This window comes from Apteryx mantelli, chromosome 4 (assembly GCF_036417845.1).
Source record: "Apteryx mantelli isolate bAptMan1 chromosome 4, bAptMan1.hap1, whole genome shotgun sequence".
NCBI classification, from domain to species: Eukaryota; Metazoa; Chordata; class Aves; order Apterygiformes; family Apterygidae; genus Apteryx; species Apteryx mantelli.
Window position 1 is genome coordinate 23,672,035 of NC_089981.1, and position 27,938 is coordinate 23,699,972.

The following is a 27,938-nucleotide window of genomic DNA, read 5'->3' on the forward strand; positions in this document are numbered from 1 at the left end:
TGATAAGTGGGGGAGACCCACGATGGCCCCTTTCACCCAGCTATCCTGTTCTCTGGGCTAGAACCAGGCAAGTGGTGGCACAAACTCACTCCCGTCTAGCAGAGGGCATCTGGGTGACAGCTTGGGGCAACAGAGAGGACCTTAGGTTGTGTCAGCCCAACCAGCCTTCCCAGGGGGTTTCTAGATAATACAAATGACTAGATAGAGCTTGACATTATCCAAATAGCTGAGCAGACTTTGGGGGCTGACTCTTAAAAGGACCTGGATGCCTCCACGAGATCGTTTTGAAAGTCCTAGTCTCTAACATGGCAGCCCCTGGCCCATCTCTGCAGCTGAATAACACATTTTAATGAGCCTTTGGTTAGGACATTTCCATTCAGCCTCTCCCCTCTCAAGAAGCAGGTCAGGTCTGGGCACATTCTCCGTTTCCCTGCCCGGCTCAGACGGACAGGGTCTCAGCCCTTCCTCTCCAGGCACCTGATCCTCCACCTCCTTGCAGCCTGCAAGCCACGGTGTCCTGGCATCCAGCCCTCTATCCAAAGAGGAAGGCAACCTCCAACCAACCTCTCTTTCCTCCACTCTCATGTCTTCCTGGCTGGCTGGCAGTTAGCGTAAGTCTCAGCTTCAAAACCTTGCCAAGCTGGGCAGGGAAGAGTTAAGGCACCTTATCTTCTCCAGCACTTCCTCTTCCCTGGCTCTTTCTGACATGACATCACCTCTCAATTGGGACATTAAATCAGAGTGAAAGAAGGAGGCCCAGCACAGGTGCACGACAGCTCTGGTTACGGCTGTTCCCTAGACTGCGTCGGCATTGCCAAGGAGCATAAATCAGCAGGCTGAGTGTGGTGCGCGCACGTGCGGACCTCCCTGCCGCCCCTCTCCCTTGAGCGGCCAGCGCAGCCCCGGGTGGCCGGGAGCAGGCTTAGCTTCAGCTGCCCCCCTGCTCTGCAGCCACGAGGCACGGCAGAATCTCGGCGGGGATCTAACGGGGCCCGGAGGTGACCCTCAAACTCATGCTGAAGGACACAGGACTCCTTTCAAAGAAACCCAGGGCTCTTCCTGGGAGCAGGGCACCCGCACGCACAGCCCAAGAGCCCAGCACCCGCTGCCCTCCCCAGTCTCTCTCCCTCGCTCATACCCACGAAGAGCCGCCGGGGGCTGCAGGTGGCTTCCAAAGCCACAGCGCCAGGGGTGACATCACGGCTAAGGCAGGCCGGGACACGCTGCCGCTCTCCTAGCAACGCTATCTGCCCCCCTCCTTGCCCCTGCCAGCACATCCCTTGCCAGGTCTGCCAGGGAAAGCACAGGCGAGTGGCACGGGGACCTGCGGAGCACGTGAAGGTGCTCCCAGACAGCTGTGGTGTCACCCTTGGCTCAAGCAACAACCATCCCCGTGCAGGTTCAGCCCCGCGGCAGGGCGCAGGATGTCGCCTCAGCCCTAAGCGCGCGCGCAGCCCCGGTGAAGAGCACGGGAGCCCAAACCGGTGCACCTGGCTTGGCTTGCTCGAACCCGTAGCCCTGTGCAGCCCCTTCCTCCAGCACTCGCCCGGCAGAGGCGATCCTGGGCCACCACAGGACCGTCCTCATCTTGCCCAGGCGAGCGCCCGCAGGGGGGCCGGTGCTCTGAGGGACGGAGCGGGGAAAACCCCACCCGGCCCTGCTGCTCTAGCATGCCTTTCATTTTTAGAAAGCCAAGCAGCTCTTCCAAACAATCCCAAAGGCAGTGAATGTCCCTGGCAGGCCTCCAACAGATACCTGGGCTTTCCCCTCCGTACCCTGGGCTCCGGCTCCCAGCTCTCATTCGGAGCAGGAGAACAGCTGAGCCCAAAGGGCCGAGGCGACGGGGCAGCTCTGGGTCTCTCCTTTTATTCACAGTGCTGGCGCCAGGAGTGAGATTCTCCTGGCACGTCAGGAATTACTTGGGAAGGATGCGTATTTGACATGGAGTGGGTGGTTAAAGATCTCCAGTTTCTTCCTGATGTTCCCCCCAAGCCTGGTGAGGGCTGGAGAGCTGGTCCCCCATGCTGCACAGCCCCGTGGGCTGGCCAAGGCTCCGGCATTCCTGCGGGCTTCCAAAAACATTCCCTGCTAAATCCAATGTTTTCCTGCCTTCTACAGTTACCTATGTCAGGCAGAGGTGGGGCCCAGGAGGAGAGGGGGGTGTGCAAATGCAGGGCCCCCGGCCAGAAGTGGGGACACCTTTGCTGCTCCTGCTGGAGATGAAGGAAGGAGGATCCAGGAGCCAGCACCTCCCAGGGTCAGGCCCCCAGGAGCGCTGGGGAATGAAAACCACCCCCTGATTTTGTGTGTGTGTGGGGGTCATTCAGCAATTCTCCAGGGGAAATTAAACTCCTTAGTGGCATCCAGCCAAGGAGCTTCAGGCTGGGCTGGACAGAAAGCAGCTTTTGGGAGGGGAGGGAGGGTGGGATGCCCTTGGAGGAAAGGGGGAAACTGAGGCACAGGCTTTTGCAGTGACTTGATAGCAGGGAAGAGGTATCCGCCCCGGTCCTGGGCTTTGCTCGCTAGGCCCTGACACCTCCCTTCACCCGCAAAGCGCTCCCCAGCCCAGCTCCCGACTCTGCTCTGCACAGACCCCTGGCACAGCGCAGGCTGCAAACAGGAGGGAAAAAACCCACAGCCGGTTCCCACTTCCAGCCCCCCCATCTTTGCCAGGCCTCCCCCCCTGCCCATTTTCTGACCAAACATCTCTGACCGCCCCCCAGCGAAAGCAAGGTCGCTAGAAAAGCGGAGGGCTGCAGAGTGAGGGCGCCAAGCCTGGGAAGCCTCCACAAGCCCAGCTACGAGCCCGGGGGAGATGCCACTTGTGGCTCCAAAAAGACCCTGTTGTACCACGGCTGCTGTCACCAGGGGGGACAAACCGCACAGCGAGATGCCCACAGAGCTGGCCCCTTTGCCTGCCTCTCCTCGCGTGCGGGGCCCAGTGAGGCACTGAGACGGCTGCAGCTAAGAGGAACACAGAGCCCCAGGGCTGTCATGGGGCGGACGTCTAGGACAGGGGAAGGAAATTGGGGGCGAAAGGAGCAGGGCGCTGAACCTCTGCACCTTTAACCAAGAGCTGGGCAAGCAGCTGCTCACTGCGGACCACCCCAACCTGCTCTGGCTATGCTGAACTCAAGAGCCCGCTGTTTGCAGCATTGCAGATGCAGCGCGAGGCACTGGGATGTCCCTGTCCCGGGTGCATGAAGTGAGGAACAGCCTAGTTGCAAGTATCTCCTAGGATTTAGACACTAACTAGTTATACAGAGGGAGGTGGAGACTTAGGAGACCTGAGGAATGGGGCAACTTAAGCCTCAGTGGATACTTCCAACTTAACATATACTAGCAGTTCATCAGAAGTTAGCAGATCTGTTCGTGTTTGCTGTGGACACGCAGGAATACATCAGCCATGGGAAGATCTGAACCGTTGAGGCAGATCTAGGTGCTCACCTTCAAGAGGTCTCTGGGGACACGCAGCTCACAGTTTGGGCCCTGGCCACATCTCAGGCGTTGCCTATTGCCCACAGGGTGCTGCGCTGAGCTCCCTGCCAAGGCCGGAGCAGCCGCTGGGGCACCCAGGTGGTGTCCCCCAGAGCCGGGGCAGGCGCAGGAGGGGATAGAGCCCTCCCTAGGGGCAGGGACACAGTGTGGCACTGCTCTCCTGGGGGTAAACCCCAGCTGCGGAGATCTGTAAGCCCTTGAGCCAAGTGGGACATTAGTGCAAGCGTGGATGGAGACTCCAGCTCAGCAGAAACACGAATTCCCCACTCCCCCTGTGCCCAGGCAGGCGATATAAAACCCACCACACCGCCATCCTCGAAAGGACTGCAGGAGGGGCAGCGGCAGGGAAGGAGCCCTGGCGCAGGCAAGGGCACGCTCACGGGAGGCAGAACAGCGAGACAGCAGGGCTTTCCCTCGGCAGGTAGGACGGGGAGGAGGGTGCAATTCCCATGCTCACCTAGGCACCACTGCGCTTGGAAGAGATGTCCAGAGCAGCAGGCAAAGTGGGGACACAGAGAGATGCTACTGGGGGATCAAAGGGAGATGTGCAGCAAGTTAAGCAGGGCTACCCCAATTCCCTGCCCTTATGAGCGGGGGAAACTCATGCTTCCTGCCCTGCGTTCATGCCGGCTTTGTAGGCTGGAAGTGTGAAACAGAGACAGAGAGCGATGGGGGCAACCTGGCTTGAAAGCTTTCTGGCCTGGTGCTTTCATGGCCTTGATCCAGCTCCCCACAGACTGCAAGAAACACCTACCAGCACAAGAGTGCTGCATGATCACATGGGCAGAGCCCGGCCCCTGAAGCCACCCCACAGGAGAGCCACGGGTCCATCCCCAGACCCAGGAACAATCCCAGCCCTATGCACCTCTTAAATACCTCCTGGAGAACAAGTGCTGCAAACACAAAGCCACCCTGAGCTGCAGAAATACGGCCTCTTCACCAGCATCGCATGCACACAGCAGAGCGCGTCCAACTCAACGCCCCCCCCGAGCTGCAGAAATATGGCCTCTTCACCAGCATCGCACGCACACAGCAGAGCGCATCCAACCCAAAGCCCCCCCCACAACAAAATGAGGAGTAAAGGTGACATTTTGCCCCCATGGGCCATCAGTCTGCAGCAGCAAGGAGGAGGGAAACAGGCACAGGCAGAGCAAAATGAGCTGCAAACCCTCCCTAGGCCAGCTGCCGCCTCCTCACCCCCAGCTCACAGCCTAGGAGCAGGCAGGAGACCCAAGGGCATTTTTAAGAGCTGGATTATAGCCCGCCCTCGTTGCTCCTGTAACGAGGTTAAGCAGCCGCTGCTGGTGCTGCCGGGAGGCTGGCGTCGCAGGTTGAGCTTTCGCCGCAGCCCGAGGCCCCACCTGCCGGTTTTCCGCAGCCCGGCGCAGGCCCGACGCCTGTTGGATACCAGCTCTGCAAGCCCGGGGATGCTGCAGCGCTTTCGTGCCTGTGTCCCCGGCCAGCATCGCCCCCGGCCGCCGCTCGCCCCGGCCCTGTGGGGAGACACGGCTCCTGGCATGGCAATGCCTCCCTTTTGCACCCCTGCGGTGCGTGGTAGGCAGCAGGGGCGGCTCAGCCCAGCGAGCCCCAGCACACTGCCCCAGTGCCTTTGCAGCAGGTTAAATGAAAGGAAGGAAAGCCGAGGTGCTGGCTGCTTCGCGTGTCATTCCCTGAGCCTCCGGGAAAGTCCCTCTTTGCAAAATCCCTTCTCCCTGCTTCTCGTGCTGGGTGGGAGCCTGTGCACAGCAGCAGCTAAGCCAGGCAGCATGATGAAATGCCGCTTACCGTCACCCTTACTCATCGCGCTTTGGGAAGTTTCGCAGGTTTGTCAGAGCCTCCTGCTGCCTGGGAAGTTTGTGAGTTTTTCCACTGCTACCATCCTTGTTGCTTCTCCCTTGGCGGCTGCTGCCCCGTGCTTGGCTCCTTTGCTTTTTCCACCACCCTGTCAAGCTAGAGGACCTGCCCTCCCGCTGCCCTGCCAAACCTCTGGCCGAAATCAGCATGAAAGCTCTTGCTCAGGGCTCACCACCCGGGCTCGGTCCTGTTCCCGGTCCAGGTCCCACCGACCCAACGGACGGGCAGAGTCCAGCTGCCTTCGCGATGCTGCCTGTTTCTCAGTGCTAGGCCAGCGGCGGGGTTTCTGGAGGCCAGGCCCGTGGCGCATGGGCAGCAGCGCGAGGCGCCTACTGCCACACGAGGGACGCACATTGCGAGCAGCCCAGTCCAGCCAGATCTTCCTTCCGACTCGGTCTGAAATCCCTGCGCTCTGTGGTCTGGGCAACTCGCCCTCTCCTGGTTGATGCTCTCCCAGCTGCAGCTTGGGATAAACTGCCTCCCAGTCACGCTGGCTGTCTGCGGCGTGAAGCGTGCTTTGAGCCGCTATTGCCGCTAAGCCCAATCCTGCGAAGCCCCCTTAGGCCGCTCCGGCTTGCATGCACACAGCCCCTCTCTGGCTTCTTTACTCCCAGCCGCCTCAGTGCAACGGAGGGAAAAGCCCAGCGCTAACCCGGCCCCTCCGCTCACATCGCATCCCGCCGCTCCCCTTCCACCCTCCGTCCCGCTCAGCCCTCCTGTTCTCCCCCTACCTTCAGCTTCGGCTTTCGCCCTCCCTTAATTTGGCACTGGATTTCATCACGCCATTGCAGGGTCCTTTTTTCCAAGCAGTTGGTATGAGAAAGCAGATGAATCAGCCCTATTACTGATTCATGTAAATCCCCCGTTTCCCCAACTGTCATCTCCTTCCATCCCAAACAGCTTCAGCCCATCTGTTGCTAAATCTCCCTGCCATTTCCTAACCTGTGCCATCCCTCGCTGGCCTCGCAGATTGGTCCCAGACCCCCACATCCCGCTGTCTCCCATTGCTTGTCCCTCTCCAGATTTCCCAAATGAGCAGAATACTTCCTTAAAAAAAAGGAAAAAAAAACAGAAAGGAAGCCCTCCGCCCACACAAATACACATACACTCCCAGAGCTGCTGGTCTTGATTTTCCTCTGGTGACTGGGCCTGCTTTGGACCAGCCTTACTTGTTCTAAGTAAAGAAAAATGTGTCATTTCCATGAGTGACTTATTACTAATGACACCATCACTGGGTTATGTGGTTCATGCCACAAAAACCTGTCAAGCACTTTTAGCAGGCTCCCATTTTAAGTGGTGGTGGAGGGGAAGTTTCTTGATTCAACCGTTCGGCAATCTAGGTCATTCCAGGCTCGGCATATTTTTAAGCTGCTCTAGTTAATATCTCCTTCCTCCGCTTGCCCTTCACCCTGGCACTATAGAGGGGCGACACTGCAAAATCCCTGTCTAAAGAAGCCACTGTCAAGATGGGAACGCAGCAGTGTTACTAGTGAAGCGAAATGGCTCCATCGGGCAGCTGCGCGGATGCGGCTCTAGGAAACTGCTTCTTTCCCACCTCCCTGCCCTCGCTTGTCTTTTCCGCCGAGCCCCCCCTCGCACCGGGCCCCCTTGCCCGGGGCAGGGATGACGGCAGCGGGCTCGGGCGCCCAGCACGGTGGCGGTGCCGGCAGCCAGCTGCCTCGGCGGCTGGGCAGCGCGCGTTGCAGAGCGCGTCGCCCGCCGCCTTCCTCCTTCCTGCGCTCTCCTCCGCTCCGGCTTCGCCCCCGGCTGGACTCGCTTCAAGGAGGAAGGGGTTAGCCCTGACCTGAGCAGGCAGCCTTGCCAGACGCTATGGGGAGGCATCTGCAAGTCGGACGGGACGCGTGCCGGATGCCGGCACCACTGCAGCCACCCCTGCCCACCGCAGGCAGCTCCTCACCTGTGTCGAGAAGCCACCCCCTTCTTGCACCTCGCGACCTTAATTTTCCTGCAGGTCCCTGCAGGACCAGCCTAGCTGCCTCTGCAACGGCTTCTGCAAAGTGCCCCTGCGTGGAAATTCTTCATATCCCCCCCCCCCCTCCGAATCACTCTCCGAGCTCCTCCGTCTCCGTGCTGGCCAGCTGCCTGCTCTCTTTGTATCGCCGCCGCTCCCGCTCGGCTCCCCCGGCAGCCGCTCCGCAAAGGCAACCTCTGGCCCCCGGGCAAAGCCGGGCTCGGCCAGCAACAGCCCCCTCGTCCCCCTCCGTCCCCGCCGGAAGGAAAGGAGCCGGCCGGCTGACAAACCTCGCATGTCCCTGCTCTCCTTCATCCTCCGCACCCTTATTTTCAGCTTCAGCTGCCCCTCGTGCATGTCTGTCCAGAACTGGTCCTCGGAGGGAGCAATCATTACATCCAGAGGCATCCAGGCTGCGTCTCCCCCAGGCACCTCCTGCCCTAGCCAAACAACAGCTGGCAGGCAAAAAAAACAGCAAAAAAAAAAGCCACCTCTCCAAAAAAAGCAGCCAACCCCCCCCCCCCCCCAACGGCAAAGCACAGAGAACCTCCCCCCAGCTCCAGCCTTCAGGGTGAATCGGAAAAAACCCAAACCGGAGGGGCCGCGGTTGGGGGGGGGTATCGCAAGCCCCGTTCCCAGCGCGGCCGCCCGCCTGCCTCCTCTGCTCCGGCTCCCTGCGCGTGCAGCTCCGGAGCCAGCCGGGATGAGCTCAGCCCGCGAGCGAGAGGCCGGCCGAGCCGCCGCCGCGGCGCGCTCATAGCTAACGGGTCAGGCACGCAACCGCATTCCTTACTCAGCAGCCAGACACGCAGCGCGACTCCACGCGGGGGCTACGCCGCTCCATCGCGCACCGCTCGCGCAGCGCTGAAAGGCGCAACAGCTCTTTTCCGCCCGCCCTCGGCCGCCCAAAGCCCCGCGCGATTTTGCTGCCCGCAGAGCAGCGGGACGCGGCCGCGTTGCCCAAAAGCCGCAGCTGCCGGAGGAAACGGACCTCAGCACCAGGCTGGATTTGGCTCGGGGGAGTTAATTCGGAGACAGTGACTCGAAGCGAGGAAGCACTGAGCTGTGCAGCTAATGCGGTTTGCAGGTGCCCATCACCATGGTACCTATCACCAGCACTGCTGAAGAACAGGGCTTTATTCCAGCTCAGAGCAATCCTTCCTCCTGGGTAAGGAGAAACGTGGAAACCTCTTGGATTTAACAAGCCCATTTTCCCCCACTGCCTTGGGCATCAGCAGATAGGAGTGAGCAGGACTTTTGCCTTGCATGGAAGAAAACATTTTCCAAAGGGCTGCCCTGCTTTAATGTTACCCCAGTATTTGGGGGGGGGCAAGATTTACTGTGAAATGGTATGCGATCAAAATTGCATGCCAAGGGGGTGGCTGCCCCTCTCCAGCCCTGCTGCATCCGGTGGTGGGGCGCCTGGGGCCGTGCTGCTGCCCCTTGCCCTGCCCCGGTGTGAACAACGGGTGCCCCCAGCTGCGTGGTTTAGGTCTGAACGCCAACGTGAGGAAGGGAAATGCAATAATCACCACTTCACAGCAGGGAAACTGAGGCAGAAAAGATTAAATAGGTTCTCCAGGGTATAACAGGAGGCTGCCGCAAGGCAGACCTCTGAACCTGACCCAAGGAGCAGGCAAGTGCTCTCGCCACTGGCTCATCTTTACTCTCCGGTCCTTGATGTCTCTCTCTACCAAGGCCGACGCAGAGACCATGAGCCAGGCACCCCTGAGGACACTCAGCCCGGAGAGATTCAGACAGCTAGAGGCGAAAGGGACCCAGCAGCTGGGGGTGAAAGGCTCTGGCGATGGGCAGCCCGCATCTACGCCAGAAGAAGCAGCGCTGTGGCAAGGTCTCAGCCACACGTCCAGTTGGCACGCAGCCGTGGCAGCCAGAGTTATTTGCTTGGTCCCAGAAGAGCAAGACCGTTGCCTGGAGGAGATGCACATGCTGCTGTGGTCTTCGACGGTGCAAAAGTACAGTGAGAAGCTACATGTATGAATGGTCCTTCCCAGTCCCACAGGGGCTCAATCCATGAACTGTGATTTCTGAAGCAGGTGGGGGCTGCTGCATGGTCTCTTTACATTTATCCCCCTTCCCTCCCACCCTCGGTGCTCCTTGATACGTCCCCACACAGCTCAGTGCAAGCTTACTGCTCTGCACCCAGGCCTCCAGCAAACCATTCAGGATTATAGTAAGTGGAGGCAGGGGGGCGGGGGGGCATGTATTGTGTCTTTGAAAACCAGAAGCTTTATGGGCTGAAAAACCCAAGGCTGAGCCATATGTGAGTGACTTCAGTGTTTTTCCTTTGAATGACATCACATGAGATGAGGTCATCGGCATTAAATGAGTGCTCTCCCCGCCCTCACCCCCTCCCTTCCCACCCCGCGGAGCCAGCCTGCTAATGAGCCCTGTTGTTGTAACGAATATGGTTTGATTATTATCAGATGTGGGTCAGAGGTTGGCGAAAATTCAAAGCGTGCTCGAACGAGACTGGGAAAAAGAGGAGCAGCGTCCCCTCCACGAGCCCCGCGGGGAAGCGGCTCCCCCAGCCCGGGCGCCGGGCCGCAGGGCTGGACCAGGGTGCTGCCGCTCGGCGCGGTGGCCCACACGGGCTCCGCTCCTATCCAGCGGCTCTTGCCCGGCTGAGGGGGACGATGCAGGAAGCACTTGGCGAAACCCTAAGTGCCGCCCTCAACCTGCCCCCGATGCAGCAACCTACAAGCACGCATTGGCCTTGCTGCGCTTCCCTCTGCTTGCTGCTGGGGACTGACTCACTCAGGCTTGCGAGAGCCCTGGGCGCGAACTATTTTTGTGCTGGCAGGTTCCTCCAGGATGCATTCGGACCTTGTTTTCTGCTCAGGGCAGCTGGGGCTGGGCGCAACACCTCGGACAGCCCTTCGTGCAGATGGCGGGCCCACGCCCTGCCTCCCCTCCTGCCCGCGCTGAAAGACAGGAGAATGCAGGTCCCTTCACCAGTGTAAGGGCTTCCCACATGGAGATGCCTCCTGCAGCCCACCTTTCCCCAGACACAACTCTCCTCCTTGGCTCTGTCCTGCCTATGCACCTCCCCATTATCTTCACCCCTTCGCCATGACCAGGATAGAGATTTGGAGCTGGTACTGGGCTAGGGGGGAGGCAAGCAGAGAGAAGAAAGGCTGTTTCTTAGTTCAGAGGCCAGTCCCTCATGCATATCGTTTGCATTAGACCTGCTCTGCTTCGAAATGGAAGGGGACGATCCCCAAAGGTGACCTGCTTTGGAGGGCAGCGACCGGCAGTGCCTCCTTGGCATGTGTCTCCATGCTCTGTCCACGCTCACTTCCAGCGCTTCGGTTCCTGCCCCTCGGCCGCTTCCTGGGGTGCCCTCGCCCCCGCGTTCCTCCCGGATGGGTGTCCACGAAGCAGGGAGCAAGTGGTACGTCGCCGTGTGTTCACTCAGCAACGAGGCCCCTGCCCTGCCGGCCCTGCCAAGGTGTCACTGCTGGTCAGGGCTCGCCAGAAAAACGTTTTGCTGCTCCCGCGCTGCAACCCGCTGCGTTAGGCCAGGGAGGAAGCTAGTGGGACCCGGCTGCAACACCAAAGAGCAGAGCGAGCCCCTGCTTAGCACTTACAGACACATCAGCCGCTGCACCTATAGCCTGGCACGAGGGCAGCCGGGTGCTGGCCAGCATCTCCTTTCCCCACCCAGCGCAAGGTCCCTATAATAATCACGACCTCAGACCTTTCGCAAGGATGAGGCCTCAGGAAAAGGGGAGCTGGAGGAGGGGAGGCAGGTTTCTGCAAAGGAAGGCGATCATAACTGGGTGCAGGTTCCTGTCCAGCAGGACTTCTTACTGGGAAAGCTTCCTTCCTCCCTTTAGCTTTCCAGAAATGAAAAACGAAATTACCCAAGGATTTTGTAAGTCTTGGCAAGCAGAGGTCTCTTCTTCCATAACCCCCTTCCCTTCTTTTCCTCCTCTCCTTCTCCATCCCTCTCTGCCTTCGGACCTTTCACTCTCCTTTTCTTGGTTCGATTGGTAAAATCGCGGCCGAGGGGGAGGGGAAGCGCCGCGGAGTAATTATAGAAGCAGGAAAACAAGTTGTCTGACGACAGCATTGCTAAATGGGGAGGTTTAGAGCATAGGTCTGGAATACAATCAGCTCGCACATATGTGACCTGGCTTAACCCCTCCCAGGGATGTTGCGGCAGATCCCGCTGGGGCCAAAACGCTCAAAGGCATCGTCGAGTCCAAACAGAGGCCGGGGTGGCAGCCTACCCTGGTGCTACATCGCCAGCTCCAGCGACCGCCAGCCCGAAAGCAGAGGTGGCTGAGCATCCTCACCTCCACCTGCTGTCTTGGGTGCTGGGACCCGCAGGAATGGCGGTGCAGGGTGAGAGCCTGAAGGAAAAGCTCCCTGAAGGGGTCTTGCCCAAACAGCCTCCGCAGCACTGCGGCATCGCCATCCCGACCCGCTCGCAGCAGTCCCCGAGGGCTTCGCGGCGGGAAAGCAAGTCCCTCCTCTGTTACTGTGCACCCAGATAGGCTTTGTGCGAGAGGGAGGGAGGTTCAGAGAGTTAGCTAAAGGTCCGGGGCTGTAAAAGTCAAGAAACCTGATGTTATTATTTGAAGACCACCTTTCAGGCCCCAAAGTCAACGCTCTGATTTTCAAAGAAGTGCCTCTCCCGCTAGGCTGGCAATAGCGCTCTACATCCATCCCTCTGAATATCTGGTATTTCAGGAGAGCCGAAAGAAAAGCAGCCCTACAGATAAGCCCTCTGAGCCCCGACACCGACTGCCCGAGAAGAGCAGGGCACAACCCCGCAGTGGCACTTCTTACGCTTGTCCCTTCTTTTCTCTTTTGTTCCCCAGTATTATATGGATGGTTTTTAGACAACAAACTTCACCCAAATAATCAGGATCCCCATTGACGTTGTTTGTAAAGTTGGTTCTTCGAAACTCTCAATTCTGGAGAAGCAAGGAACTGAAATTGTAAGTACACACACACACACACACATTATTTGTAAAGCTGGTTCTTCGAAACTCTCAATTCTGGAGAAGCAAGGAACTGAAACTGTAAGTGCACACACACACACACACACGCTTTCCTTTCCCATCCAAACTTCCCTGGCACCCACACGTGCCCACTCCTTCCTCCCACCCACGTACTTCACAGCATGACCCTCGAGCCAGCAGTGCCTGCTGACTGACACCAGCTGAAGATCAGTGTTTTTAGGTTTATTACTGCACGCTTCAGGACAGGCATGGCCGCAGGTGGGGAGAGTTGCTTGTCGGAGGTCCAGCAGCAATAATTAGACTTTAGAAGAGAAACCTGTGGATGTTCCTGATGGACTCAGGCCAGGTGCCTTGGACCCCCACCAACGCATGACTACCTGGCAGTCTACAAGTACCTGAAATAGCCTTAACACTCTGCATAAACACGCACATTCAGGCCTGTATACTAAGCAGTGAAATCAGAGGAGAAAGTACCAAAATCCTGATTTAACGCAGCCGTATCCAGCCTTAGAGAGGCAACATTTGCCAATTGAGCTAGAATCCAACCTTTGCTTTACTTCTGTGAGAAATGGCCCGTGGCTCCTCACTGACCATGCACGGCTCCTTTGTCCTGAAGCAACGAGACAACGTCCCTCCAGGAAACACACCTGGGACGGACCCTGGAGATCTCTAGCCGCACGCTGGCAAAGCCTTGCACCCGCTCAGCTCTCAAGATCCCGCAATATCCCAACCTGAAGTGCTGCGCCACAGCCTCCACCGTGGTGCACAAGCGCTACCTGCTCCCCCAGTCGGCAGATTAGAGGTAAAACCAGCATCTGCGTCCCGTGGCCTACTCAGGCCCTGCCAAATGAACCACGAGAGTGTTTCTCCAGTTAATCCTTTCAGCAGAGATCTCTACACCTCAACCTGGGCTGCTTGGCAGATCACAGCCACCCTCGGGTGCAGCGGGTGCATTAGGGACCGAGGCCCCAAGGAGCTCGCCACAATGACCTGCCCAGGACAGCTGCCTGGGGAAACAGCGTGGTCTTCAGGGTTGTGGGGGGACTGGGCAGAAGGAGCTGTGGGTCCCAGAGGATCCACAGGAATTGCTATGCTCGTGGAGACCAGGGAAGACTTCAGGCTAGCTGGGGGGCTGCTCCCTCTGGAGAGGTACTCACACCCTGAAGTCTTCAGGTGAAATTGCTGGGCTGTCCACAACAGGCTATTGGGAAGGTTATTAGGAAATAACCGGCTAAGCAGGAAGTTGCTTCCTCACTCCCAACAGACAGTCGCTGACTGATGACTGAAACGTGGGTGTTTGGGGTATTTTCTTTCTTAGGTTTTTGATTATTTTTTCTTACATCAGGGTTGTAAGAATGCCTCAATCCTCATTTTCAATCCTGCTAAGCTATTAGCTTCAGTGACAGCCATGACAAGCTTTGCAGATTAATTTGTACTTTTGCCTGCCTTTCAGATTCACAAGGCGTCTTCAGCTCCTGTTACTCTGACAAAGAGCAACCCCTCTCTTCCCTGCTCTCTCCTAGTTGCTGTTTTTGCACCTGCCTAGTTTGGCGTTTTGCATTCATCTTCTCTTTTATTCTAAACCGCCCCAATCCTCTCTCACATCAGCCCTCCCTTTGACCAGTGCTGTCCCCTGTCCCTCAGTCCAACATATTTTAAATGGAGCAGGTAGCAAGGAAGATATCATGCTAGCAAATGGCTTCTCATGGACATGATATGCAAAAGGTCCATAAAATTTCCAGCCTAACAAGTGCTGTCATATTCAGCCATCCTGATGTTTGATCTCCTTTTAGGACTGCCCCTATACAGCAGAAAAAAAAAAAAAACCCAAACCCAAACTCCATATTTTTTTAACCGATCTGCCCCTGGGTCCTTGTCTCAAAAGTAATTCCAGCTAATGTGGGACCCATCACCAGTCTGGACAGCTCAAACCAACTCTTTCAATGGAAACTCCCTTTTCTTTTTCACTACTTCATTTCATCCACTCTTAAGTCACCTGGCTTTGGTAGGTTCCCCTAAAATTCCCCAGTTCCCCAGTGCCTCAAATCTCCGCAATAACCGTGTTGGACTTGTGAATGAGATCAGCACCCCCCCCCCCCCCCCGATCAAGCCAGTCACATTGTTACAACTTGGTGGCCACCGCCGCCTGTTTGCCTTGATGATGCCAATGCAAACGAGCCCCTCATTCCCACAGTTTCCTGACACACGCCAGGTCCTTGGTGAGGAGCTCACCCCACAGCTCACCCCACAGCTTCTCAGCTCCCTTAGCAGGATGAAGGAACTCATCAAAAGGCAGATGAAGCTTCCAGTACATTGCATCCACTGATTCTCCCAACTCCGCTATTTTGCTGACACCCATTTGGCAAAAAATAGGGTGCCAACAAGCTCTATTTACCCCATTAGAAAGGCTGGTACCTCTTCCTCAACACACCATCTCCAGACGGAAAGACTTTTGGAGGTCTAACCCAAACACTGTCACCCGACTTGTCAAATGGGCACGAGCTGCGTCTCGAGGGCCACCAGCACACCACGCTCACGCCTCCCCGAGTATGAGCGCACATGCAAGAAAGGAGTGTGAGGAGAAGAGGTGGGAGAGAGATGGACGAAGAGATGAGTGACACCTCAGTTGCTCTTCCAGAACATGCAGGCTTGCTGCAGCACCGTTGGGCTGTATATGATCTGGGCCACCAGCCAAGTCTGTCAAGGCTGGTCTGCTTGCTGAGGAGCTTGGAGGGAGGAAGATGGAGAGTGGAGGGCTGGGAGGGATTTCTCACTGATGATATTGTTACATTCTTTCCGAATCCTGGGAGTAAACAGACGCTCCAAATTTAGAAAGAACAGGACTGGAAAATTTAAACATTCCTTGAAGAATTGGTACAAATGAAGGGGGGGGAGGGTGAAGGGGGACTGAAGATGATCTCACACACACACAAGAGCCAGATGAAAAGCTCATGACTTGAGTTCAGAAAGCAAGCGAGGGGCCTGTTTCAGGTTGGTGTGCGATATTGCAAAGATAAAGCTCCCCCTTTGCACAAAAATAAAATGAAAAGAGCTCCTGTCATGCAAGGAGGGTCCCAACTCTAATGTTCCTCCACATACCCTCTATAATGAAAGGGAGCTGGGGAGACAACCACTGCCCCAAAGCCCTGGCTCTAGCCAGCAAGACTATGTACCAGCACTGCTTTCTCCTTGACCTTTAAGTTGCAGTTGACAGGAACTTTGTCCAGCTCCACCAAGCACTGAGACCAGCGTGTACACCAGTGGCTGAATACAACCTCAGGCCAAATGGGGCCTCAGATCTAAGACTGGACCTGCCCAATCGTGAGACTCGTAGAGCACACAGGTCCCCAGCTAAGAGTAACACCAGCCCTTGAAAGAAGCAAGAGTCCTCCTTTGCCGTGCTGACACATCTGGAACAACTTCAAGAGCTTGGGTTTGCTGTGCCCCAAGGCTGTTTCCTCTTGTGCATGGGGCCTGAACATCATCTGGAGGAACATCCTAAGCCCTCTGCTACCACTTCTAGCCACTGAAATGGCTAATAACAAGCCAGATCTCCCTGAAGTCCTCTGCAGCTGAACAAATGCAAAGAGAGGAGCTGGTGAAGCTCAGCACCCAGTAGCTCAGCACCACACTACAGCTCTGGCCAGTCTCCAACATGAGACCTTGCAAGCAGGAGCCATCAGGGGCTGATGGAGCCAGACTGCTGCTGCTTCATAAACAGATAATGGCTGTTAATAAAAACAAAGCAGGAGTTTGCAAGGGGGAAGGGAAAAAAAAAAGAAACTGAAAAAAAAAACAAGGGTTTGTGCTGAAATAAACAAAGGTTAAAGAACAGTCAAGCTCCTGCAGGAATAGCAAAGCTCGGCTGCGAGGGAGGGAGGGGGCATTACGTAATGCAGGAAAAATGTTGGCTCCATTCAGTTTTCCACCACTTCATGTGATGTCAGGAAAACCATATAAATCAACATGCTTTCTGCTCCCACGGATGGAGGGCAGCAAGCAGCACTATTTATACTTACACAATTAAAAAAAAAAAAGGAAAAAGAAGAGTAGATGATGATTTCCAAGACTGGGAATAATTGACTCAGATTCCTCCTTGCAAACCCGGCTGGAATTGTTGCTTGTAGTGTGTTAACCCTTGACGGGCTCCTGCTATCAGCCTTGCCACCCTCAGCTCATCCGTCTTTGCCCATCAGCCTCTACCAGCTGTTTCCAGGCAGCAGACTCATTTGAAGAATGATGTGGGCTGGAGATGAACAAAAATGGCCAGGCACTGAATTTGTACAAGATGGGGACACCAAGGCATGGAAAAAGAGAAGTGATTTGCCCAAAGCAACCTGGCTGGGACTCCTGGGTCCTGTCCCATTTCCCCATCCCTGCTCTAGCTACTAGACTGTGCTGGGAAAGCAGATCATCTTCTTTCTGGGAGAGGGGAATTCCTCCGTGCATCGTCTGCTGCTGCAGTTTCAATAGCCATCACATTTCACAAGCATCACCTTGGAGGAAATTCCAGTCATATGCCGAGGCTGAAGAGAGCTGGGGACCACAGAATGGGTCTGGAGGTTTTGGGACTTTTTTGGATTTTTTTTTGGACTGTTTCTTCATCATGAGGGGATGGGAAAGGGCTATCAGTGCAATGAGTTTAGCAGCCTGTTTCCCTTGTAATGACAGACTGGCTTGGGGAGGAGGGGAGAGGGGCCACAGATATGCCTGTGATGAAGCGTAGATTCCCCTGGAGCAGCCGGACACCTCCTGGATGTGGGGCAAACGTGTCCCTGCAATCAGTATAAACCCTGACGTGAGCAGCAGTGGCCATCCATGGGGGAGCGGTGGCCCTGGTTAGGGCAGATGCACCAGTCTGGGGACTCTCGGGACTGAGTCCCCGGCACCTTTTAACAGTGGGAACCCCCCAGCTGCTCTCTGCGGAAGGGTGGTGGGTTACGCAGGCTCTTAGGCAACGTATCTAACACTTTGTATGCAGAAAAGGAGTAAAGCCAAACAGGTAAGTTTGATTTTTTAGTATCAGGAGGTTTACTTACGCTCAGAAAGCAAAGAATGAACCAGCTCAGTGGGGTGAGCCCTCTCCTTTGGCTCTGGGCTGCTGGCATCTAGATACATCTATATTAGGGACAGAGATCAGCTCTTCGGCATCTAAGATATATAGCTTACTTGCATTTGACTAGAAGCAGTAGAGGCCGTGAAAAGCAGAAAGAAAAGCCTGGCTAAGGTCAGCAGGCTTCCCAGTGTTTCAGTGCATGCGCACTGCAGCCTTGGCTGTGGACCTCGCAGCCAGATTTCGAAGGCGAGCAGTGAGCCTGCTGCCTCGGAGGGCGACGGGTGATGGAGGGTGGCAGTGGGGAATTCCTCCTTCACTGCTGGGGGAAGAAGTTTGCAATTCCTCAGCTGAACCCCTGCGCTGGCTTCGTGCATGCCCTTCTGCCTTTGCTTAGCAGCACCTGGGAGCAAGGGGAAGGAGCTGAAGTGCCTGCAGTGCCCTCTTGAGACACTGCACACAGCCAGGCTTTCAGAGCCAGCTGAGACTCTTAAATCTGGAAAGTCACCCTCCTGCAGTCTATCCTCGGCAGCCAGTGAAGGGATTTTGAATTGACACAGTGAGACCAGAATTTGACCCAAAGTCTTTGCGGGATGCTGGCTGCCTTCGCAAACCAGCAAGCTGTCTGCCCATCCCCAGCGCTGTGGTCTTCTGCGCCAGCCGTGCGAGGGGGCAGGCAGCCCCGCTGCCAGTGGGCACCTCTCAATTGACTCTGGCAAGGCATCAGAATCAGGCCCACCATGCATGTCCCCCTCAGACCTCCCAAGCGCTGCAAAGCTGGGTCTAAAATAAGCTGGCTGCTGCCCACATTACAGGAAGGAGGAAACTGTGTGTGTTAGAAAGTGTGCCCAGCCTCCTCTAAATGTTTTCAGCAGTATTTTTGAGTCATGATTTCCATATAAAACTCAGCAGCCATGACCCAGTGTTCTACATTTCAGTTCCTTTTTTCCACACATTAGTGGCCTGTGTTTCCCATTAGCAAATCGGCAGGCTCCAGGGTGTGCGGCTCATGACGCCGCAGCAAAAGGAGCACAAGAGGCTTTGCCAAAACCTCAGCAAGGCAATTACCAGCCACTTCTGGGAACATGCTCCCTCCTGCTCTGGCTGCAGCAGCTCTTTAAGGACTTCTTTTTGACAGGGGAAATGGAGGGAGGAAGGGAAGGGCTCAGAAACCTGTTAACAGGTTTTAATTAGGATGTTTTAAACTTCACTTAGCACCTAGTATACACAGACATACTCCTGCTTGGGAGTCTTAGGTCTTGGCTAAACCTAACAGGCGAAGAGGACGGAAACGGCAGCGCCCAGCGCGGAGGATGTGTGCGTACACGCACAGGTGCGGATGTGTGCGTACACCCACAGGCACGTGCTTGCTCACGCATGCTCAGCAGTGGGGACGCCGATGGTCAGAACGGGTCTCTGTCACACCACAAATACACCCCACACCGAGCAAGCACTGACTGCGCTAAGAAGCGAGAAGAGGTTTGAAGCCTGGAGAAGAGCAGCCAGGAAAGAGAAGAGCAATGTGTGCGGGGCCATGAGCATCGCAGCAAGGCAAACCAGACAAAGCGGTCAGAAACGCCCTCGGAAGAGACCAGCGCGCGTCCGCATGAGGCTTGTTTCAGGTCCAGGCTTCCTTTGCCCTGCTGCTCGCCATTCCCAGGCACCCCAGCACCCCTCTAGCACGGGGCTGCAGGGGAAGCAGGCAGCTGCTCTGTGCCCAGGTCACACACGTGTCCCCCCCAACCTCCTATTACTTTCCCAGAGCAGAGGAGGCTCCGGTGGGCTGCTGCCTCCCAGCCCTCTCCCCCACGGCTCCGTCTGTGCCAAATCACCAGGCAGGGTGATGGTGGCAGCCTGGCCTAGCCCTAGACACAGGAACGGAGGGGAAGCATGACCCCCTCCCAGCTCTCACGCCGGTTTTCTCAATGCGAAAGCAGCAGTCAGTTGGAAACGGGGCTTTCAGGCCACCTCCCTGAGCCCTGTCACTGTTGCCAGCTGCTCCTGAAGGGAGACTCGGGTGATTTTTGCCAGCTAGCTAACACACCACAGCTTCCTCTTGCTTGACCCTGGGAAACCAGAAGTGCTGCTGGTGGGTGCCGGGCTCACGCCGAGAAGGCCGCTTCCTGACCCATCCCAGTGACTAAGCAGGTTCCTTCCTAGCTGTGACCGAATCTCCCTTCTCCTCGTTATGCAACGTGCACCGAGCGGTGCCCTTGTTTATGCCATGACGACCTTGGAGCTGCACGACCGCAGGCTGCCACTGGCCGCAGGCTGCCGTGCTGCTCTGCCACCGGTGCAGGCTCGCAGCATCGTCCTCAAGGAGAGGCCTCCCCTCCGCTCACTGGCCAGTACTGCAACCCTGCCACACCCCCCTCAGCCAGGCCAGGTTAATTATATTTACCGCGATTTTATGTAGGCCTTGCTTGTTTTTGAAACCCTCAGACTGTGACGCTTCTCTGCTCTGCTGTCCCCATCACAACGCAGCTGCTCTCGTTCCTATTTCAATAGCACCTACTGATCGCAGGCGAGTGCAAGGCTCCCAGCTTGCACAGCGCTAGGTGCCGTACGAACGCCAGGCGAGAGGCTGATCTTGCCCTCGGCACCCAATAAGCTCAGCCAAGCACAGGAGGAGAAATGCTGGTGGAAACTCAGCAAGGCAGGGGCTGAGCCAGAGTACCGCCAGGGAGCACCACCACCCACAGGCAATTCGGCCACTGTCCGTGGGGGCACTGGGGTGCCTTCCTGCCCCGACCTCTACAGACAAGTCAGGCTGTGTGTTTACACTTGCTTGTGTTGGATATCTTCCCCTTCATAACTACCCACAGATTTTGTTACGCTGACCACACTGCTGTGGGGTTTGTGGGGATGGTCACTCACTTCATCCGCGCAGCAAAACAGAGACACAGAGGTGGGCATCTTTCTTCTCGCCCCCCAAAACAGGATCAGATCACAGCAGGACAAGAACATGCCTGGGAAATGCCTCCTCTCTCTTCCTAGGTGCTCCTGATCTCAGTGCTTTCAGCAATGCCTGGGAGCCTGGCTGAGCTGATCTAGCCTGCGGTGCTGCACGTGGCAACGTGTGCCACCCCTCCAGGGACCGGAGCCGGCTGCTCATGCCCATCCATCTAGTGATGCATGGGAGGGTCACAAGCTCTGAGATGGGAAACAAGCCAGGCAGGAGCCGTGCCTTCCCAGCCACTGGGAATTAGAGGGAGATTTAACTTTCCCTTCAGCAGCTTGCCACCTCTTTATCCTCCTCTTTGTTGGGTTGGAGAGTTTCATTCATTGATTGCCTGCCTTGGATTTTGCTCGTGCTGTCACTGAGCTGGGAGAGCAGCGCTGGCTCTGCAGCAGGGCTATAATTAGAGCAGCGTGCTCACTCTCCTCCCGCACCTCGCCTTCCTGGGCAATGCCAGCCCCGGAGGACCCCAGTTCATCCCAGTGATAACCTTTGGCCCCTGCCCCTTCCCTTTGCCAATGAACCCTTTGATTTCCTCTCCTCTCTGCTTAACAGCAGGGAGGGAGAGCAGAGCTCTTGAATGGAGTCCAGCCCTTGGCACGTTCATCAGGGATTAGGCAGCGCAGGGATGGGGGAATGAAGAGCTGCTTTTGGAGAGAGGGTGACTGGATCCATGCAACCATTGCTCCATGGTATCCTCTCCTCCGCACCACCCAGTCCCCCAGCCACCTCTCAGCAAGGCTCTTATTTGACTCTGCTGGTGGCCAGTTGTTGACCAGCTCTGGGAGCTGGAAGGTGCAAGGAGAGAAAGACTGCACTGGCCAGCGCTGCATGGCCACAACCATCTTAACTCCACGATAATCACACAACCGCCAAGTGAAAGAGTAACTGAGTCCTGAACAACTGCGGGAAATGCCATGGCCCGCTGCGATTCGCCTGGGTGGCCAAGTGACTTTCCAGGGCCCATCTCCCTCCCTGGCTGTTTCCATCCCTCCCGCCAGTCTTGGTGTCCTTGTGCCTAGGAGGAAAGCCCCATCTGGGAGGGAGGGAAGGGAGCAGTGCACCTCAAGGTAGACATGCACCCACTGGGAGCCTTACAACGCTGGCGATCCAAGCAACATCACCAGTCACTGTCTCTTGCCCTCAAGAAGAAAGTTCTTCCCACCCCAGCCAGCAGGCTCTGCTCTCCCTGGTCCTACCTGTGAGGATGGAGACGCTGTGGAAACAGCTGTCCAGCTTGCCCAGGAGGATGGAGAGGAAGCTGTCAGCAGCCAAGCCGTTCACGTCCCGTGTGCTCTGGTCGTAGACCACCACGTCCTGGTGCTCTTCTGCCTCCACCTGCAGAGGGAACGGCCACAACAGGGTGTTAGAGAAAGGGCAGAGAACGGAGGACTTGCATACGGCACATTGTTGTCCACAGCTGTTGTTTCAGCCTGGCTCACCTGGAGGACAGCCCCAGTCAGCCACCACGGAAAGCAAAGCAGAATGTAGTTATCAAACAAGCAGGAGCCTTGGCTCCTCAGCTGGCCCACCCTGAGGAGAATGGCTCCGTGCAGGTGCTGTGGGCACAAACCCAGCACTGAACAGACAAGGAGACTGATTTTGGCTGGAGAAAACGATTCCTGAAGGTTGAACACCAGGACCTGTCCAGGGAACCGGAGCAGGAGAGAAAGCCAGCACGGGATGGACACGGAGAGAACACGCTCGCTGACCTTCCGCTCCTGGTGTGGGGCGAGGAGAGGGACCTGGAGCAGGGAAGCACATGCCACCCCTGTGTCTGCCACTTCTCACCAGGCTGCTGTCTGTCTAGCTCCAAGCGTTTCACACGAGCGGGCTCTGCTCACCAGGCCACAGCCCAGAAGGTTTCATGCAGAGCAAGGCTGTCACTCTGCTCCACGAATATAAATGAATTTTTCAGCACAAACGCCAGTCAGAGCAGCCATGCCAACTGCGAGTGCTTTGGAGTATCCTACCCAAAATACAGCTCCTTCCCAACGCCCACCCTCGGCTTTCCATTACTTAACTGCATCCCAGAACTCCTTGCGACACCTGCACATAGCCAAGTCCTCCTCCTCTCTGGCAGTCCCAGCCCGCACGTACCCACAGACAGTCCCTGAGCCATCCTATAAGCTGTGCTCTTTCACCGTTTCCTTACCATCAAACCTTTGTGCTAAAATGCTCCTTTGCAACCTGGCTGGCTGGTATCAAAGGCATTTGGGCCTGACTTTTGAAGGCAGGGACGCTCCCAACACTGGCTTTGTCCTCCGGCTGGAGCCACTGCTGAGAAAGGGCTTGAGTGCCAACTCCTGTGTCACTCTCGCATGACTTTATCGGTCATGAACGGCACTCAGACCCTGCTGTGTTGCAGGATTTCCGGGGCAGGCCAGTTTGTAGGGCGTACCAAGGATCAGGGCAGACGTCTCTTCAGTGACAAGTCTCATGATGTCTGGCCATGGGTAGATTGCAATGAGAGAGCTCAAGGCATAGCCAGCAGTGCCTACATCTAACGGAAGGTTAATGCACTAAAAGAAGATAAGAATCCTTGCAGAGCCATGGCTCAGCACATCCGCTGAATAGTCTGATGGATGGCATACGCCTGCCTCGCAAGCTCCCGGCCTCCCACCCTTCAGGGGAAGGCACATCGATCATGCTACAGGAGGAGGAGGCAGCAGCTGTGGTGCAAAGATGGTACAAAACCAGCCAGCCGCGTCCAGCCTGGAGGGGACGGCAAAGCCGTCTCCATTGTGTCCCCAGTCACGGCTTAGCTGTGGGCAAGGAAGGAGGGTCTGTAACCCACGTAACAAGTTTGTTGTTCTCTGCTAGGGCTTGTGTTGAAGTTGCCTTGCAAAAACCCTCTGCCCGGCACTGGGGGTTAGGAACCATCTGCTGTATCTCACTGACGTTTCGCAGCTTGGGTGCAGATCCCATACAACAAGGCTGTCCTCATCTGTCCCCGTTTGCCAGCCAGAGCCCCCAAGTCCCTGCCTCCGTCTCCCTCGAGTCTAGCAGGCTTCTTGGTCTGCTTTCATTCCGCCCATGTAGCACGTCCCTGGGGCTGAGAGCCGAGACCAGCCGCCCTGGGAGCCTTAGATCTGTGTCTGCAGTCCGATGTCTCTCACTCCCTGCACCTTCACTCCCATACGCACGGCGCAGCGCCAATGGACACTTGTGTGGCCCTTTCACAATCAAAGTATTGCTTTGTTGGCCCTACCTTCTCCCCGTGCAAATGCCAGAGCATGGTCCTGGCCAGCGGCAGCCTGTCATACCACTGCTCCAACACTTTCTATGAGGCTCCGCATTACTCAGGGCAGAAGAGCGCCAGGACTCACTTCCCTGTCTCCTATCCAGTTTCCTCAGCCTGCAAGGTAGCTGCAGCATGGGGAACTGAGCCCTCATCGCAGCAGGGCTGGAGTGCCCCCAGCCAGAGCGACCAGCATTTCGAGCTCTGCGAGATCTGAAATCTCTCTAGGAGACCCCTTGAACTGGTAAGCATTTATAAACACCTGCCTCCTTTCAATATATCGCTTGCATGCAATGTCTTACTGCCCAAATGGATTCACTCGGGGTTGCTGTAGATATTAATGTAGCCCCAAATGAAATGCTCCAAATTTATCACCCCTTGGCAGGGTCTATGTGGCAGTTAGAGGTGCAAAGACAGAGTTTATCTTCCTGAGGTAGATTTAGTCCAAGTCCCCTCAATTGCTGGTAGGAGTGAAGCAGCAGCTGCGAAGCCCACAGCCAGACCCCAGGCTGTGCTGTGCTACTGCTTTGACACCCTGTTGCAGGTGCTTCCCTGCTTTGAAACGTGAGCTACATCCAAATAAAACCGCAGCGCGCACTGATTTAGCTGAGCTCATCATGCCTCCTCACTGCAGTGGAGGGCCAGCCGCGCGCTGTCAGAAATCGCTGCCAGAGCATTGTGCGCAGATCTGCAACAGCAAGAGGCGTTTCTCAAAGGAAGCACCCGTCCCCACCCCGGCACTCTGAACTGGAAAGCAAAACTCACCACGCCAGTCAGCAGAAAAAAGGGGAAAAAAGGAAGTGGCAGAATGGGAGGGAAGAAAAAAGGACTCTGGAATTCTGCAATAAGACAATACAAGCTGTGTAGGCTGCCCTGGGTAAGATCAGTGGTCATCTATGGAAATCTCATCTTCATTATCCTTTGCATATTTAAAAATACGCAGTACTATTTTTATAAGGCTAGCTGTTCAAAACATGGGCAAAACTCTTGAGGCTTCAGAGGAAGCCACCTCAGTGTAAACCAGCCAAGGATCGACCCCAGCATCTCTTACTTAGCTCTGCCTTGCCAAAAGGCACGGTGTGGAGACAAGTCAGCCGCCGCAGAGCAGGGTTTCGGCCCGCCTGCCGGGACGGCTGCAGGGGGCAAGCCGGGGAGATAACGGCTCTGGCCGAGCAGAATTATCCCACAATAGGATTTAGTGTTCCTTCCACCCGGGGAGGCTTTGTTTTGGCCATTACTGGCGGGTTGCTGGGCAACGGCAGATATGTGTGACACGGTTTACATCTTATTAAAGTTATAAGGTTTCACTCAATGTAAATGCCAAACAAGCACTGGCCTTGCGTGGCCCAGCTGCAGAACATAAATACTGTGTTTGCTGGGGCAAGGTCTGCGGAAACGGTCTAAGGGGAGAGGTCTGCTTGAAATGAAAAGGCATGGCTCACCAGAGGCACACGAGGAACCCCCACGAGCTTGTAGAGCCCCTTGCCCACGGATGGAAAGAAGTTTAACCAGGTTCCTCGGTTCCTGACACGCTCCTGGTCCTCAGGGAAGGCAAAGGACCATCTCTGGCCCTAAACACATGGAGGCGAAAAGCTGAGCGGGGGCAGAGGAGGAGGCTAAAGATGAAGAGATGCTCGAGAGCAGATTGGTGCCTCTACCCAACGGGGGAGAGGCTGAAAACAGAGGACTCCCTCCCTGGAGCACCAGCTCCAGGAAGGGAGCCTGGGTTGGGCAGACGTCAGGCAACGCAGCGATGGCTTCCCCTCCCACTGCCGTCCGGTGTTCCCGAGGGTGCTGCCCATCGCAATGGCCTCCACCCCACGGGAGCCGCAGGAACCAAGCCCACAGCCATTCCCTTCCAGGAAACATGGCCAGAAAGGGTCCCTCCACCCAGCTGGCAGGAGATGGGAGGCCAAGGCCCATCAAGCCTTTTGGCCACAAGCTGAGGTTTACTGGGGCACTAAGATCTGCTTGCAAACACGTGCACATGCTTCAAAACTGGCTTGTCCATCCCACCCACTGGAAGTGTCCCAGGTTTGTGCCTGACATCATGCCCTGGCCAGCACGGGAGGCTCCCCTTTGGCCACCACTTGTGGCTGCATTGCCTTTAAAGGAGCTGGACTGTCAGGTTTGGGGCTGGGCGGTCACAGGGAGGGCAGCAGCTCTGCAGGGCAAGGCCCATGCTTCCCTGCGTGTGGTCCCTAGTGTAATGTGCCATGAACCTGCTGGCTCCGTCACCCTGGATGTCCCGGTCTGGTTGCAGAGACCATACACATGCAATATCACCAGCAGACACACTGCTCTGGTAATTCAACTGAAAACCCCAGCTCAGGAAATCAGAAGATGGGATCAGGCCAGTCTGCTCACCAGCTTCCCCCAAAGCCTTTCAGGAGCTCGCTGCAGCACAGGCCTGGGCTCTGCTGGGGAGATAGCACATTTTTGAGCTGGCAGAGGAGCAGGGATCCTGCCTGGAGCAGGGACTGCCAGGGCCCGTCCAACAGCTCGAACCAAACTGCAGCAGAGATCAACACCTTCGTGCCAAGCCCACTGCTTCCCCTCACCTCTCATCTCTAGGCTCCAGCCAAAGATGACTCTCTTCTGGACATTTTGTCCTCAGCGCTTGGTAGCTCAACGTGTCTCAGACCAAGACGAGCAAATAGCACCGGCGTGGGGCTGGCCGGCTCTCCCTGGCGCGGCAGAGCGAGAGTCCCTGCTCTTTCTGCCGCAGCCTCCCCAGCTGCTAAGTGGGTTTAATGATACTTGTCTATTGTACAAAGCACTCGGAGCGCTACAGGTGATTCGGGCTAAGATAAGAGCTAGGCGTTCTTATTATCCAAATTACTACAGGCATCTCGGTCACATACTGTTTCAAAACACAGTGAATCACCCCACTGAAATAACAGTACTTCCATAAACATACAGAGCAGCCAGGCACACAGCTCAAAAATAAGCCCTGGCTTTCCCTAAAGCCAAACAGCTGCTTCCAGAGCCATGCTCCTAAAGTAAATAAGTAAGTGTCTCCACAGTCCTAATAGACTGCTGTCATGCCTCAAACCACTGCTGCAGCTACTCCAGGGGTAGCTACATCTCAGGAAGTGAAAGCAGGTGTAGCGGTGGAAAGACCTTCTAGGGGGGGCTTTGAAGAAGTGAAATTTTCAACATTTCCCTCAAGAAATCAAAATAAAACTCCAAGCAGAAACTGAGCAGGGATTTCCCCAAACCTCTTCCCCTGAAACGGCACCGAGGATCTGCGTTGCTCCATTCATTGCAGAGAAAAGGGTTGAAATACAACAACAAAGTGGGGCAACCACTGGTAGTGTTTTTTTTGTGCAGAGGAAGACTATTGCTAACTGGAAAACAAATGGCTGCTGCAGTTTCCCAGTGCAGCCAGCAACCCTGCCAGGGAGCTCTGATCCCCATCCTGGCACCACGGGTCCTGGGGAGACACATCTGCCCAGTGGGGACATGGCATGCAAACGGGGTTGAGGAGCTTTTCATGTTGTCTAGGGCTGAGCGTAAGCATGTTTCAAGACAACAAGGAAGGGATTATTTAATTTCCCCATTTCTTCTTTCCCACAAAACGATCCTTTCCCAAGACTTGCACCAAGAAAGTCAGGAACTGCAGTTAACCTATGGCACTGCTCCAAACCAGAGCATCCAGAAGAGTTATTAACGGGAGGAGGAGGAGGAGGGTGGAAATGCTCCCTGTGCCAAGGTGACGGCATGGAAATTGCTACCTTTCCTTAACATCACTCTGCACAGAGGGGTGCAAGCACAGGGAGAAGCAAATTAGCATGTGGGGGCACGAATGCCCCCATCCGCTTTGCTTATGTCCCTGCAAGCTTTGCTCTGTTTTAACCTGTGCCTGCTCCTGCTACCCATCAAGGCGATGGGCAAAAAGCGATCCCCACCTGGGGCAGCGCCAGGCTGGGACGCGCAGGTCATACTCTCTTTAGATGCTCATGCAAGGAAGCAGGAGGAGGGAGCACACCAAGGTGGGGTTTCGACCTTCCCTCGTGGCCCCGGGCGCGGGCAGCCCGTCGGCGCAGCTCCCCGGCCGCCTTTGTCTCTCCGGCCCCGGCGGCAGGAAACGCGGGAGGAGGCGGGAGGCCCGTCAGGAGGGATAATGGGGCCGGACAATCGCGCCACTGATGTCACCCTTCCTGCCATCTGCTCACGGCGCCAGCGCCTCGCACCCGCCTCCCCCTCCGCACGCGCACCCGCACGGCACCGCTTCGCCCCGCCGCCGGCCCCCCTCCGCGCGCCGCCCGGCAGAGGGTACTGCTCTCCCACCGGTGCGGCGCCACGGCCGCTCGCTGCCCTGCACAGGCTGGCAGCAGCGAGGGGACAGAGCCACGTGTCGCTCT

General features: G+C 56.3%; 1 protein-coding gene across 4 annotated transcripts in view; it reads right to left on the minus strand.

The window, feature by feature from the left end:
* The window catches only part of DUSP8 (dual specificity phosphatase 8), a 55,834-nt gene that overhangs the window by 5,830 nt on the left and 22,066 nt on the right, over nucleotides 1–27,938 (minus strand). For 2 of the 4 annotated variants that reach the window (XM_067296001.1, XM_067296002.1), the window contains exon 3: nucleotides 21,530–21,668. In XM_067296001.1, the coding sequence (XP_067152102.1) occupies nucleotides 21,530–21,668 (139 nt within the window). Of the gene's footprint in view, nucleotides 1–7,614; nucleotides 8,064–21,529; nucleotides 21,669–22,485; nucleotides 22,523–27,938 lie in introns of those variants that run through there. The other 2 variants (XM_067296003.1, XM_067296004.1) reach the window with 2 other exon arrangements.